General features: G+C 44.1%; 1 protein-coding gene across 4 annotated transcripts; it reads left to right on the top strand.

Moving 5' to 3' along the window:
* The first annotated feature begins 110 nt into the window (after positions 1 to 110).
* Positions 111 to 15717, top strand: TMEM14A (transmembrane protein 14A). 4 transcript variants are annotated; one of them, XM_061194972.1, is made up of 5 exons: positions 111 to 193; positions 10206 to 10290; positions 12123 to 12224; positions 13780 to 13867; positions 15378 to 15717. In XM_061194972.1, the coding sequence occupies exons 2-5, from the start codon at positions 10221 to 10223 to the stop codon at positions 15415 to 15417; spliced, it is 300 nt and encodes a 99-aa protein (XP_061050955.1). In that variant the 5' UTR covers positions 111 to 193; positions 10206 to 10220; the 3' UTR covers positions 15418 to 15717. The 4 variants fall into 4 exon arrangements, with proteins under 4 accessions (XP_061050955.1, XP_061050956.1, XP_061050954.1 ...); XM_061194973.1 differs by lacking the exon at positions 111 to 193 and adding an exon at positions 218 to 297; XM_061194971.1 differs by lacking the exon at positions 111 to 193 and adding an exon at positions 5619 to 5707 and having other exon boundaries at positions 15378 to 15716.
* Positions 15718 to 15881: the final 164 nt, after the last annotated feature.

Below are 15881 nucleotides of genomic sequence, written 5' to 3'. Positions count from 1 at the left end.
CCGGCCCAGGGCTGAGTGTCAGGCGGGTTCAGCCAATGAGCATGCGCTTTAGGAGAAGTGGGCCCGCCCCAGCGGACTTGGGCCTTATAAACTGTCGCTCCGAAGCGCTGATGGAAAGATGTTTGGCCAGCGGTTTCCGCGGCGTCCTCGGCGAGGAGGAGACAGCCGGGTCTGCCCCGCGCGTCAGAAGCAGGTGAGGGCGAGTAGCCCGTGGAGACGACGCGCCTGGCCGAGAACAGGCACGGGGCCGCCCCGAGAACCCGCCCCGAGAACCCGGCAAGAGCGAGGAGGGAGCGGGTAGGGGTTGGGGAGCTGGCGGGAGTCGGTGGGTGGCTTTGGGCGCAGTCCCCAAACCGCCTGGCCCAGAGGGTAGGTGGCCGGGAGCAAGGTGTGATCTCGGACTGGGTCTGAGCCAGGTCCGGCCGCGCGCTACCCAGGGCCTCCATCCTCCCCTCCCGCTGGGAGCAGACGCGCTGTGTGACCGCAGTCTCTGCCCCAGGAGGGCCAAGTTCTTGACAGCAACATCTGGGCACAGAGGAAGATAGGGATAGATGATAGCACTTTGATAGGTGGGTGTCTTCCAGTTGTGGCCTCCGCCGTGGCCAGGTTGCCCTTTCTTTCCCCTCCCAGCCTGGAGGGGCTGTGGAGTTGAGATCTCAGTAAGGAGGTGGTATAAATTTGTTAAAGTCTTTCCAAGGTACAATCTTTCATACTTAGGGTGCATGGGAGTGGACTTTTGCTGGTGGATGGGGGCTTTATTTGTAATCCTTCCAGTGAAAGCTTTGGGCGACCTCGCCCTACCTTAGCTCATGGATTTCTAGTAAGACATTCAAAGCTCATGGCTTCCTTGTAAGACTTATTGTGGCCATGTGTCTCACCCGACCATTTCAGAAAATTGTTCGTTGGTGGCATGAGCTGTGATACCAGCCTGGGGATTAACTGTTGTGCTTTGTATCAGAAGAGTGCTAGTTTAATTTTTTTTTTGTTTGTAAACATTGTGAGAGCTGTGACCATGTTTTCTAAGAGGTCAGATAATGAAAATGAGAGCGTTTATGCTACTAACGCAAGCATGATCCCATCACCGAAAAAGAAGGCTAAACGACTGTGTTATTTTAACGACAAATGGAAGGACACATACAATTGGATCAGGGATGTAAATAACCCACACAGAGCATCCTGCACACTGTGCAGGAAAGAATTTGGGATTGGGCATGGTGGAGAACGGGATGTGAAAGCGCATTTCGAGACAATCTCACAAGTCCAGAATGAGACAGGCAAGTGCCTCCAAACCAACCAAAGGTGTTGTCTTTCTGGGAAATGAAATCAGCATTCACCCAAAAGTAGCAGCTGGTGAATTAGCATGGGTGTCCTACACAGACAGACATGCCTTGTCTGATGGCTGCCTTGATTGCTCTATGAAACTGAGTAAAGTCACTTTTCCTGATTCAGAGGTTGTGACCAAAATATCCTGTGGGCAAACAAAAGGAGAAATTTTGGTAACAGATGTGTTGGTCCCTTACAGTGTAGAGCTGATTTTGTCCTCTCTCACCAACCATCATGCTTTCTATAGTATATCACCTGCAAGCCATGCACCAAATCATGGCAACAAAAAAATGTTCTTTCTAGCTCTTAGGTACTTTGACTTGAAAAATGGAGTTTCAAATTGTCTTCTGGATTTCTATGAGGATTTTAATGAAACTGCCGAAATCATAAAACAAAAGGCTGTTGGTATTTCACCCAAATACAAACTAGACTTAGCTCATCTATCTGCATATTCGTCAGATAGCACAAATGTAAATTTTGGGGAATTCCACTCAGTCTGTAAACTTCTTTCCAAAGAAAATAAAAAGATCTTACATATTCGATGCTCTGCACATCTTGTATACAGCACTGCTAAAAAGAGTTGTGATTTGCTTAAATGTGTTATTGAGACTTTCATAATGAAAGTTTTGGGTCACTTTTCAGTTTCCTCAAAATGTGCAGAAGCACTTAGTGAGATTTTTGCCTTTATAGAGATGGAAGGAGATAACCTCTTTAGATACACGCCTACCAGATGGCCCACACGGCTGGCAGCCATAGAGAAGATGCTAAAATGTTGGCCTGCCATAAAATCGTATTTTCAAAGTGTGGGGCAAGAAGGATGTCCTTCTTTGATTTGGAAATATATTGAGGATGAGAATGGAGAAGAGGATTATAGTAGAACAGAAATTTATATGCTGTTTCTCCAAAACTGTTTGATGATCTTTGAAGGGACCATAAGGAGTCCTGAAAAGGGTGAACTGACTGCACCTGAGCTGTTCGATGTCATGTATAGGTTGAGACAAACACTCACACAGCGGAAAGGTGATTCATTTTTGGGAAATAAGACTGCTTCCGAACTGGAAAAAAAATGTCACTAGAACAGGGCAACCAAGTTAAACAGGACTTTCTTAATTTCTTCACTAAAACTGTAATTTATTTGGACTCTAACTTCGATTTCACCATCAAATTATCTCTGTGCTTTAAAGCCGTTTTCCCTGAGGAGGAGATGTTTAACTTACCATGATATCCAGCGTGCTTCAGGGTGTTTAAAAATGACGGATGTTGCAACCACGAATAGCCTGTATGATGAATTTATAGATGCAAAGGACCTGATTGACAAGCAGCTGGACTGTCACAAGCCTGTGGATACAAAGTAGGTGGACATTTCTGGAGAAATAGAAACGAATTCCTACAAATCTAAAAGCTTGCTGTTGCTAGTAAGTAAAATCCTAAGTATTCCACGCTCGAACACTTTTATTGAGAGGAGATTTGCCTTAATGTCATCACATTGGACTGATCCAAGGAATCAGTGTAATGTGGGCGTGAGAGCAGAGCTGCAAGTCACAGTGAATTTGACCTTTGACTGTATCCAGTTTTACCACTACATCAAAGAGAAGAAGGATGTCCTAAAGGCTGCAAGCAGTTCAGCAAAGTGTTATTGCAAAAGAAGACAGAAAGCAGGAAAATATCCTACTGTATCATGGGGCAGAAAGAAATATGTCATTTTAAAAATTAAATATAGGAAACATCTGTTTAATCTTATTCGTATTTTCCTTTTAAAGTCTTACATTATGTATATTATTTTGATTTACATATTTGTATTTAAAATATCCATAGCATATGAGTACATGTATTAAGATATTTGTTCAAAATTTCTTTTACTGATGAGCAGAGAGAGGCCTAAATGGTAAGTAATCATGTGGGATCTGAAGAGAAGAATCGAGGACCTGAAACAGGCTTTGTTTGCTTAAAAATCAATAAGTCCCTTGTGACTTTGGTTTTTATTACTCAATCTTCCAAAGCCAGGGTGCCCCTGGAAGAATGGATACAAACTGATTTTCTGAACATTTGAAAATGAGGACCAGGCTCAGGATCACAGAGCACTCAGTGAGGCGCAAACATCCTTGGAGGTCCTGCCTGGGCTCTCAGCCTTGCCTTCCCTTTATCCAAGTCCACCAAATACAACTTAGGAAACCCTGCATCACTAGAGACTGGGAGTTCTGCAAATCCAAGGAAGCCTGAGGATAGAAATCAGAAGATCTGAGAACTTGGATGGGAAAAAGAAGTTTCTGTATTCACCAATGTCTAAGTAAAATTTAGCATTTCTTTCCATTAGGAAAATTGGCAGCAAACCACAGCAGTACTAGAACCTGACTGTCATCCCCAGGAATCACAGATATTCACGTTACAGACACCTCAGAGTATTGTTTATGTGCACAACTACTTGGAAATTATGGTAATTATTAAAACCCACTTCTAGATCTCATAATTTAATAATGAAGCACATCTTATATCACAGATTTAAACGTTTAATACTTTGATAACTTTATTTCAATAAAATTGGCTTCCTTGTCAATCCTACATATTTTATCTTGTACATTTGTCCAGACTGCCAAAGGGTTGATGGCACATTGGAAGTTAAGAATATGCTGTGGGTCATGAGCAGACTGCTTTACAAAGAGGTGGAGGTGAATAAGCTTTACTGCACCCCCGTCTCGTGCTCTATCTAACCTTCCCATTAGATGGAGTAGGTGTCAGCTGGAGGCATGTGAGTTGAGAGGACAGTGGACCTTTTGCCTAAGAACCTTCCTGTTCCCACATGCTGTTCACCTTGCTCTTTTCGATTTAGGTGAAAACGCCTTGAGTAGGAATACCATGAGGCTGTTTTCAGTCTCTAAGACCTCAGTGACAGGGGTGGAGGGGATCTCAGCATCTTATAAATCCAGGCACTGGGGTCCAGGGGGAAGTTATTTAGTTGTGGGGGGGGGTGGTTCATATTAGTTAAAGACACTGAGGCATCCCAAGAGGGTTTTTGGTTTTATTCCGGTTAGGGAAAGTGTCCTGGGAGTCTGTTGGGGGGAGAGAGAGAGAGACAGAGTGAGAGCATGCACCCGCAAAGGTGCCAGCATGCCCTTAGGTAAGGATGGGCAAAGAAGGGGATGAGAAGGAGAGCTGGGAGAACTTGGAGCCAAACTTCAGGATACCACTTCCTCCATCCACATTCCGGCACCTGCCATCAACTCTCCTGTGAATCTCCCAGAACCCTATTTCCTTATGCCCACCTTAGACTTCTCATCTTAGATACAGTCTCATTGCTTCCTTGAAGCACTTTTAAACACAAGGAGTAGAGTCAGCAAATTTCACAAGATATAAGATATATTCTTAAGATTTCTTTTTGTTTAATTTTAAGAAATTCTATTATTCCCAGCCCCACGGCACCCCTAGAGCTGCTTGATAAGCCCTAGATGACAGCCTTCTTCAAATCTCTGAAGAGCTATTATATAAGGAAGAGGGTTGGAGTTACTGTCAGTGGCCTGGAAGGCAAAACTGGAGTGAGATGAGAAGTTGTAGCCAGGATGCTGGATTCCAGATCAATTTAAGGTTCATCCCTGGGAACGTATTATTCTGGAACGAAAGATGATTTAAAGTGCCTTTCAATTCTGGCACTCTGTACCTTTCCCCTTCAGGTACTTAAGTCCAGCAAATCCTGGGCTTGAAGTATGAAACCGGGATCCTGGTCTCCCCACCACATCTAGATGACTTCGTAGATGGTGCGGTGTAATAAAGTGTGCTCGGGCTTTGAAACCAGACAAACTCGGGCTCTAACCTTTGCACCCTGTGGAGTTGAGTCTGTGGACCACGAAATCCCTTCGCCTCTCTGAACCTTACCTCCCTCCGCTGAAAATGGGGACAATCTGGTGGAGAGATGTAAAAGGCCTGCGTTGCTGGAGAGGTCCCACTAACGTCCCTTAAATATTGAAGGAACTTCTTCAACGGTTAAAAATCTTTTGCCATCTGGAATCCCTGGTACACCCAGGCCCACTCCTTGCGAATGCGTGTCACTCCATGTCCGTCCGGCAGAAGGCAGCAGACCCGAGTCCCGGGATCAGGGCCAGGACCAAAAGCCGGGTCGCCGGAGCGAGTGGCCGGGTCCGGAGCGAGTGACCAGGTGTGGCCGCCGCCTGGGATGCCACAGCACAGGCGCTGCAGGTGGTAGAGCCGACTAACCTCCACAGCGCCCGGCGGGCGTGGGCGGGACAGGGCTGAGCTGCAGTGGAAGGAGTGCTGCGCATGCGCGCGCGAGGGGCGGGGGCGGTGCCTCCCGGAATGAGCGGCCCCACCCAGTGCTGGGAGGTAACGCGCAGAGTAGAAGGCGCAGGCGGCGGGGTCGGCTTCCCTTCTCCAGGTACGAAGTTTTCCCGCACCTAGCTCCCGACTTTTCTGTTTTCAGCCGCGGAGACAGCTCGGGGCTGCAGGTGAGCTGTACATCTCGCAATCGAGACTTTCCTGCCCGTAATTTTCATGCAGCGGTGCAGAAATAGGCAGATAAAGACGCAGAGAACCTTGGGAGGATTTTGCAGGGGGTGGAGTCTGTTCTCCCGGGGAATCGCTTCTCTCCTCCTCCTGGGAATTCCCGGAATTCCTTCCTTCCGCGGTCCTGAATCTCCCACCTGTCCTCCCTCCTACCTTCCTAGAGCTAGGGAGAGATGGGGAAGAGGGTGGGGCTCTTGGACCATCTAGAAATGCTTGGCAGGGTTTTAAACCTTCCCAGCACCACCCAGACTTCACTCGAAAATGTGTCTTTCGAGCCCCAAGGAGTTCAAAGGTAGGTAATTATTGATACTCAGCATGTGAAAATGCTTTTTATATAATAGCTTACGGGAAATCTCTTAGTGGTTTCCCCAAATTTTGGAGGGCTAAGGGCAAGGCAAGGGCCCCTTCATCTGGTTTTGTGCGTTGTGCAGTAAATCATTTTGCTGCATTGCACCCAAGATGCTTTCTGGCCTTTCCAAGGGCTGGGCATAGCGTTTGCGATGGGAACACGTGATGCGTCAGATGCTTCCTACCCACGCCCATCCCTCCCTTGTTAATGCAGCCTCTGGCTTTCCTGTGTGATTCTGAGCAGGACATATGGTCCTGCCACGGAAAAGGAGCACCAGAGCTGATTGCCTTTTGTTTGAATTTTCGCTGTAAGCACGAAACTTCTTACAAGGATTGAGAATAGATTTATTTTGCCTCCTTAGAACAACACTCAGTTCACTAAGGTGATGAAGGGCTTTTTCCTGGCACTAGAGCTATACCGAGGGTAGGTCAGTTACAGAATGTCTTAAGGCAGAAGTTATTCCTTTGGTTCACTTACTCGTTCACTCAGCAGGCATTTACTAAGCACCTGCCTAAGTGCTCGGTAGTGAGCTTGGTGCTGTGAGGAGGACAAGATGAATTGAACCTGAGCTTAGTCCTCAAGGAGCTTGACTGGCCCAGAGGAGAGAGAAGCTCAAGGGAAGTAAGTCTACACCAGGTAGAAGGGATGGGGCCCCAAGAGAGGGTCAGAGGAAGAACTGGGGGACTCAGAGGAGGGAGAAGAACCAGCCTTCCACACCAGGTGATTAACTTAAGGAGAGAATTAGGTCCCTAAATTACTACCTGATGATGAGTGATCTCTCTCATAAGCTTCACATCTCTGTGGAAGGGTGTTTCCTGACTGTGTGTTGGGCATCTTAGACTGATTATGTTTAAGTTGGGCTCCATCATTCCAGGGCACCCCCCTCCTGCCCCCACCACACACCTGCTGCTGTTCCATTGTTCCCTGTCTCAGGGAACAGCGTCAAGGCTCTCCTCTCCCCTAGTGGTCCAAGCCAGAGGCTTATCCCCCCTGCTCCCTCCCCACACCTGGGCTTGTTGAGTCAACCTCCTGACCTCTCTCAAATCTGTCCACCTCGCTCCACCCTCATTTCTCCAGGCCAGGCCACCATCATCCCTTGCTTGGCTTACTGCCTCCCAGCTTGTCTTTACCAGACTCCCTTTACAGGGCTTCCAGGGGCGGTCTGGCCCTTGCTCACCAGCCCCCCCTCTTTCACACCCCTTGCACTTGTCTCCATTTTGAAACCGTGCCATGCTTTCACATGCTACCAGGCCTTTGCACATGTCTCCCTTCTGCCTAGGACATGTGCTTCCTTGCCACCCTCCTGCCTTGGTTTACTCCTGCCCTCCCCGTGACCTCAGCTGGGTCCCTGCTTCCTGGAGGAATTTTCCTTTAGGCTCCAAGCCTCAGTAGGTGCAGCTCCTGGTTGTGCTGCCGTGCCTCCCCTCCTGAGGGCTCCCTCACGCAGCTGCCGCCTCCATGGTGCTGCACTGGAAGTCCTGGCAGACCAGGGCCATGTCCATCAGTGGGGCTTTCCGTCCCTTCCTGCTGCCTGCACACAGAAGACACCCAAGAAAAAGTCGTTGATGGAATTTGGTATAAGTGCAGGTTGTAGTATTATGGTTTGAGGCTGTGAATGCCAGCATCATAAATCCACCCTACCTCAGTTGATTTCTTGCTGTGCTGAAATAGTATTGCCCTTGTTTACGTCAAGCTTAAAAATGTGTATAAGTGTGAAAGAGAGGAATCATTATTTGAGCAGCTGGTATTTGTTGGGTGTTCATTGTGTGCCAGGCACGGTTCTGAGTGCCTTATAGCATTAACTCATTTCATCACCACAACAGCTCTGTGTGGTAGGTATTTTTATTATCCCTATTTTACAGATGGAGAAACTGAGGTACAGAGATTAAGGAACTTGCCTAACATCACATGCTGGTGAAGCCAAGCATGCATTGTGGAATGTGATGAGCTCTTTGAGAAAGACAGGAAGTAGGACTGGACGTGAGGCTCTCGTAGGGCTGAAGATGGTAGGTCACCAGGTGGAAGACGGTGCAGCGTGGGCTAAGCTACGAGGCCCAGCAGAATTACTTAATCCAGAATTCAAAACTCTGAGGAACCTCAGGCTCACTTTCACATTCATTCCTTCAGCAGCTAACTCAGTTTTCAGCGGTACTACTGGTTAGGAATGAGACTTCTCTGAGTCTGAAATCTTGGTTCTGCTGTGTGACCTCGGGGCTGCTGCTTGCCTTCTCTGTGCTTCAGTCACCTCATCTGGAAAATGGGGATAATAATGGGGATAGTACTTACCTCGTAGGGTTGTGGTGATAATTAAATGAGTTGTTACATATAAGGCCTTAGAGTGGTGCCTGGCACATGGTAATTGCTCAGAAGCATCATCCTCATTATTTGTTTATCCATCATTCAGTCAACAAATGGTTTTTGAACACAGGTCCTTCCTTCCTATATGTTCAATCCCACTGGACAACTTCTTGGGCATCGACAACTATCCTGTTTTAATTCTTTGTCCCACAGACATTGAGGATTTTCCATTGTTGCCTCCTTTTCAGTGCCATCACCTCCTTCTGTTCCTTGGGCTCCCTCCCCAGACCTTTCCTCACAGTTAAGTGCTAGCTTACTCTCTGAGATCAACTCAAGACCGCTTTTCCATTCTTCTGGGTCAGTTTGTTACCAGTTGCTACAGAGAATTAAAGACCAGGTTAACCTGAATGGCAAGCAGTGAGAAAATTGTGAAAATACAAAGAATTCTCATATACCATTCCTCGTGGACACAAAGATAACTACTTTCTCCAGGGAGGAAATAGGGATGTAAAAAACTTAAGATGTGCAATCACCACCAGGAATCTTAGAATTTAAAAAGCTGCAAGAACCTTAGAGCTTATCTTGTCTATTTCCCTCACTTTGGGGGAGTTGTTATTAGGGATGGGGGGTGGTCCAGGGCCCAGCAGCCGCTAGTGACCAGAACCCGTGTCTCCAGCCTGTAGCTAGCACACTTTCTCCTATGTCTTAGAGGATCCCAAGCAGGATTTCAGTGGAGCTTCTTAGAACTTCCCACCCCTAGATGTTTCAGCTGCTGCTGTGATGCCCGCAGAATGTCACGGTCACTCAGTTAACTTCGTGCCAGGGCTGCATTGTACCCTTTAATGGTTTACCATGGACCAAGCGTGGGCATCTCTGCCACCACAGGAGAGCTGTCTCATAACCAAGCTAGCGCAAAGCACATGTTGAAAGGGAATCTTTGGGGACTCCCTGGCGGTCCAGTGGTTAAGACTCCATCCGCGCTCCCAGTTCAGGGGGCATGGGTTTGATCCCTGGTCAGGGAACTAAGGTCCTGCGTGCCACATGGCTCAGCCAAAAAAAAAAAAAAAACAGAAAGGAAATCTTTGTTTCAGTCAACAAGCAAACGTCCACATTACCCCTTTCCTGTTTTTCGACGTGAGGAGGAGGGGGGACAAATATCTGTACAAATACGAAAGAAAGAATTATAAGGTGGAGTTGCTGAGATCAGGGAATTTAGAGGAAGAAGAGCAGATGCTCCAGACCAGGTGGATGGTGCAGGTAGGAGTGGTTAAGGAGCTTGGGGGGTGGCTGAGAAGGGGAGCAGTTTCAGAGGGAGATGGGGCGTAGAGGGCAGCTGGGGATGGAGGTGGGGGAGCGGGGGAACATTCCAGGCACGGGAGTGCAAAGCGGAGATGGCAGCGTCAAGGCCCTGTGACGAGACCCTGCTAACCAGAGCAGAAGTCCTCCTGGGGAAGTGAAAGGGAGTACACAGCTGAGGGAAAAGCAAGTCTTGAAGATAGGGAAGGAGAATCAGCCGCAGGTGTCGCCCTGAGCGTCCTTGAGAGTGATGCGGGTGGCGGGACAGCAGCTGAGTGTTGGGAGAAGTGAAGATCTAGCTACCCTTTTCTTAGTAGGTTAGAGAAATTAATTTCTGTAACTCTGTGGAATGCATATCATTTTTATACACATTTGCTCCCCCAGAGTCTTTTATCTTGTAAAATATGTCTCTTCCGCTTTGCTTTAGACTTGAACCTTGCCAATGGACCTGATTGGTTTTGGTTATGCAGCCCTGGTGACATTCGGAAGCATTTTGGGATATAAGCGGAGAGGTGAGCCCAAACCAGATTTTTCATCAAAGAGAGGTTGGTCATTGTGCTAGGATCATCTGAGGGTCTGTAAGCAGGACAAGAAGCTAATAAGCGACCTGGTGGGAGGTTGGTGGTTGTGCTAGGATTGTCTGAGGGTCTGTAAATAAGACAAGAAGCTAATGAGGACCAGCACATGGTGGATGGGATTCTTGGAAGGATGGGGGTTCCGTGGGGCTGGGTGGACAGAGCCTGTCATTCCAGAACCTGGGCATCTGGGTCTCCCTTTACCTGTTAATATCAATTGCATAATTAATTGACTTACCCTCTTCAGGGCTACTCACTTATTATCAAATGAGGTTTCTGGTTTGTTTATATACTCATAGTGTCAAAAAACTGAATTATGTTGATACTGTGTGTTGCAAAGGAAAATTACTTAGATATCATATCTGAAGTGGTTTCTGCATCTCTGTCCAAAGATGGAAAAAAACACCCAGTTGACAAATTGAAGGATTTTCATGGAGAAAAATGAAAGATCAAGTTTTCTGTTTTGCTTTGTTTTAAGGTAAAAGCATTTGCAGTCATGGTGTCTCATATTTGTTTCTTATATTTTTAAGAAATTCACTAAAAGTTATATTTCGAAGAGTGTTATATTGGTGACCTTGGGGGACTTGAGTTTCAGGTCTATATGGTTATCAGGGTTACTTCCTTCGTTAGCGGTTTTTCGAAGGGTAGGAAAAAGGGAGAGAGAGAGAGAGAGAGTGTGAGAGTGTGAGTGTGTGTGTGTGGGGGGGGGGCTGCTGGAGGGTGTGGGAGGAGAGGATTACTTCCGTTATAAGGCATCTTCCTTCACTTGTTGCCTGTAGAATTAGACTACAACCTAGTGCATGTGGCTTCTTGTTCTGGATGGGTTGTGTGTTCTGGTGTGGGAGGTGCTGCAATCTGAATTTAAGGGTGGTTCTTAACCCTGCTGCAATCTGACTTTCCTGTAGATGTTTAAAAAACAGAGATACCTTACAACTGAATCACTTTGCTGTACACCAGAAACTTAACACAACCTGTAAATCAACTATACTTCAATAAAAAAATAAAAATAAAAAATAAATTTAAATCTAAAAAGAAAAACAGAAAAAAAAACAGAGATGCCTTGACCCTGGGGATTCCAATCCGATAAGATTCTAAATAGATTGAGTGCCCTGAAGTGGGGACTGTGTGTGTCGGTGACAGTGTCCCTGGCACGTGCACCCTGCAGTGCTCCGTGTCTGTTACAGTGCCCCAGGCAGCGCTGAGCAGGGCGGGCGCTGGGTGGGGGAGGGGATGGATGGGCAGCTGGCTGGCTGCGTCAGTGACCAGGTTCTCCCTGTTACTCAGTGTGGTCACGGGCCATCCCTGAGTCCTGATGTGTTGAGGCTGGAAGGTTGGTTAATTATTTAGGACAGAACCATCGCTTGGTTTGAGTAGACCCCCCTCTCTACCTCCGTGAGCTGAAAATATCATTTCATCTTATTTTTATCATCACAACCTCAGTGAAAAAATGGAGTCAAGGAGAATAGGGGGAATAAAAGAGGGGCGTAAAGAAGTCAGGTAATTGTCCAGGACCATGCAGTCGCTGTCAGAAGCACTAGTACAAAGCAGGCTTTATCACCATACCTACCCCTCCCATGGCTATGTACTTGGGGTTCCTCTGCCTCGCATTTGGGGTTCAGCATGAAACAGTCATGTCTTAGAAACTGTCCATGGATAACCAATACCCGTTACAGTGCCCAAGAAGAAATGCATTTTTCCACATGTGAAGTGATGAAGGCATACCTTTCATTTGGGGATTCTCTCTCTGAGCCTGTGCTTTTTTTCACCAGGTGGTGTTCTGTCTTTGATTGCTGGTCTTTTTGTTGGATTTTTGGCTGGCTGTGGAGCTTACCGTGTCTCCAATGACAAGCGAGATGTAAAACTGTCCCTGTGTGAGTAAGGCGTTTTTCCCAGTTACGGAGAATCAAAGCTTGGGGATAATGTTTTGATAACCTAGCCTCGGTGGACTAGAAGATACTGGTCACGTGGCAGGTGGGCATATGCATGTGCGGAGACAGAACACTGTTCTTGTTCCTTTCTACACAGACCTGATCAAAAATAATGATGTTGCTGCCAGGCCTTCCAACTCAGAAGAATATTTCTATAAAACTTGTTACTAGAAAAATAAAATAAAATTAGAAAAAGCAAGGAATTATGTCTGGATTTTCTGCTAATGCTCCTAAATGCATATTAGCATAGTTTGTGTTACTGTGAAAATATCTAAAAAGAGACAGCCTTGCATTACTTTATTTAATTCACAAACAGCTTTTAGATCCCACTTTGCCTGAAGATTTAGAAAAGCAAGGCTGACTCTTTTAGCTTCTTCCCTTGTTGGGCTTATAGTAGGAGAATGTCCACAGGGAAAATGGAAAAAACTTGTGTGTGTTTAAAGCCCCAGGATGCTTGGCTTTCTTCTGTCTGGGTTGAAAGACAAATACAGGGAAGGTTTGGAAAACTACACCAAGGAAATGGTCTCTGTTTAATTTGATGATTATTCAAAGTGCCCTGGTGGGTGTGGAAGAAAATACAAAGGAAGACAAATTGTACCAGTTCTTTGTTTGAGGGAGAGGAAGAGATTAAGTGGGATTTTTTCTCCTTATTTTAAATAGGAGCAAGGGATATTTTTAATAATGAAATTATGTCAGAAGGTAAAAATGTATCAGCAAAAAAAAAAATATATATATATATATACACACACACACATATATATGTATGTATATATATAGGGCTTTTTATTCATGTGCACTTAAATAGTTAATGTATGTTTATTGTCAGTCATGTTTTTTATATCAGCAAGTGATTTTTCCTTGAAAGTTCTTAAATTGTGACATCAGTGCCCTAATCTCTTAAATAAGACTGCTTCTCTTATCATATTGGTTTAGCTTCTAAAAGGCTGGTATGATGCTTCTGAATTTAATATTATTAGGCTGTTTTTATTTACTCTTCAGGCATCAAATTTCCAAAATGGAATGCTATAAAATAAAAACAGTCAGCCTTTTCTTAGGATTATTTTATTAATCAGGTCTTACTTTAAAGATTTACTTTAGAAACTGATTCTTTTCCTTCCATTCAGCTAACTAAACATTTATTGGCTATCTCTTGTGGGTCCAGGTATACTGCCTAGTGTTCCGAAGGAGACTTGAATAAGACACAGTCCTGACCTTCCCAGGAGTGTTCTATAAATAGAAATTAAGTTAGAAAAAGACTTTTTCTTTTGAAGATATTTCAGGAATGGGTTTTAACATGCTTGTTTCCTCAGAAACCATTTTGATAAGCTATTTTATAAAGTGTTTTAATAGAGCACTTTATCTTTTCAAGAAAATAGCAACTCACTACCAATACATAATAGTTGTTATATTAGAAAGCTGAAATGAAATCCATTTTTTCCACAAGCAAGCACTGATAACATGTTTGAAACTCTGGTTCACGCACTGGTTTGGTTTTTAGTTACAGCTTTCTTCCTGGCCACCATAATGGGTGTAAGGTTTAAGAGATCCAAGAAGATCATGCCAGCTGGGCTGGTTGCAGGTTTAAGGTAAGAAAAACCTATTTTCATCTATTCTTTCCTCTGCCGTAATTTTGAAGTGCTGAATTTTTGGCAAAAGTCAGTTTTAACTTAAAAGGTCAAAGTAATTTGTATTACAATCAGCATGATTATAAAACCTTAAAATATCATCCATTCAATCAATTGTTGACATTTATGTGCGAGTGAACATTTTTATCAAATACACTTAGCGTTGCTGTGCTATCTGATCACATGTACACAGTTACCTTTTTCAGAATAAAGAATTAAATTCAGCCTCATTTTTTCTCAGGATTTACCTGTCTGAGACAGTAAATGTATTCATTTAAATCTGATAATCTCTCTTAGAGAGTTGGACAAAGTGAAAGTCTGTCGCAGTTACTTTGAAATTTTAAGGGAGAAAACTTAATATTTTTTAAAAAGATAAATAGGGAGCTTCAAGTTTCTCTTAATCTCAGTAATTCTATCCATGAGATTAAGCACATTACCAAGTAAAAATTTATACATAACATTTTAAATTCTTTGGAAGCTGCCTTTATATGTTGACAGCTATCGACATGTTCATTTTCTTTGATGTACGTTTTCACTTTTTGGAATTTATTCCAAAGAAATAATGAGATGTATACAAATACTGATGTTTATTGCAAGTTTTATTTCTAGTGGAAAACATGAAGGACTGAAAAATTAGAAACAGCTTGAAAATTCACCAGTAAGGAAATGGTTCAGCACGTGTTTTGTCCACTTAATGGAATATTGAGCAAGCATTACATGTCATGTTTTCAAAAACTGTTTAGTGGCATTAGAAAATATTGACATAATAGGAAATGAAAACAGAATAAACAAGCAAATATAGCATGATCTCAATTTTTTAAAAGTCTGGGTATAGAAAAACAAGATAGGAAGGAATATTTCAAATTGTTAGTAATCTCTAGGTGGTAATGCAATGGGTAATTTTCTCCTTTCTACTTTTCAATAGAATTTTCTAGTGTGGCTGGATATAATGTTTATGATTTGGGAATGAAAGTGTGATTATAAAGGACTGCTTTCTAATGATAGCCCTGTTCTAATAATGCTACTTGGTGGTGGAAGGGGTCAGAAGTCGGGTTTATAGGTCAAGAAGACAAGACCCCAAACGTGGAAAGAAGCTGAGATAGTAATCATGACATCCCCAAATCACCCCTTGATTAGTTTTTCAAGTTGCTTGCCTTTACTAGTTTTTGAAAGTTTTGTGTTTCTTTCCAAACCTTTCTCTTACAAAGGTTCATCCCAGATTTTCAGAACAGTGAGTTCTGATTTTTCTCCTTCATTCAGTGAACATTTTTAAGTGGCTAATTCAGTCACGTCTGGAAGTTCAAGTACAGGGATCCAGGGATGGTGAGATCACCCCTGCCCCAGGGAGTAGAAGCAGGGCAGAACGGTGGGAGCCAGGGTTTAGTACCACATGGGTTAGGTGAACGCACAACCCTTCCGTCTCACACCTCCTGAGTCACCCTCCCCTTGCCTGTCTTTTATTTTAATCTAGCCTCATGATGATCCTGAGACTTGTCTTACTGCTGCTCTGAGAATCCGCAGGAACTGAAAACTAAATTTGAGTCATTCTGATGTAATGGGCAGAGCCTACTCTTTGTATTGAAAAGACAAATTCCAATATGGAATGTTCACCGTGGTCTTATTTTATGGTAGAAACTGCAAAAGAAACACTGTCGCCTCTAATATGGACACTGGTTTGAGGGATTTTTTTTTTTTTTTAAACAAATGGTTTAACTGTTTTCTAATTGTCAGGTACTGGTTTCATTAAAGATATTTAATAAATCGTGATATACACTGTTTGATTTGCTGTGTCATGTGGTTTTTGTTTGTTTTTTGTTTTTTGGGAGTTTTTTTTGACAGTTCCAAATACTCATGTCTGAAATAAGCTTAAATTAAACTACAACTTACAGATGATGGAACGCCCTAAGTGGGCTTCACAGAATGCTGATGTATCTATTTGTCATTTGTGTTATATTTTAAATTATTTTTTTTCCAT

The sequence above is a fragment of the Eubalaena glacialis genome, chromosome 7 (assembly GCF_028564815.1).
Source record: "Eubalaena glacialis isolate mEubGla1 chromosome 7, mEubGla1.1.hap2.+ XY, whole genome shotgun sequence".
NCBI classification, from domain to species: domain Eukaryota; kingdom Metazoa; phylum Chordata; class Mammalia; order Artiodactyla; family Balaenidae; genus Eubalaena; species Eubalaena glacialis.
This window is presented reverse-complemented; position numbering and strand designations above follow the sequence as displayed.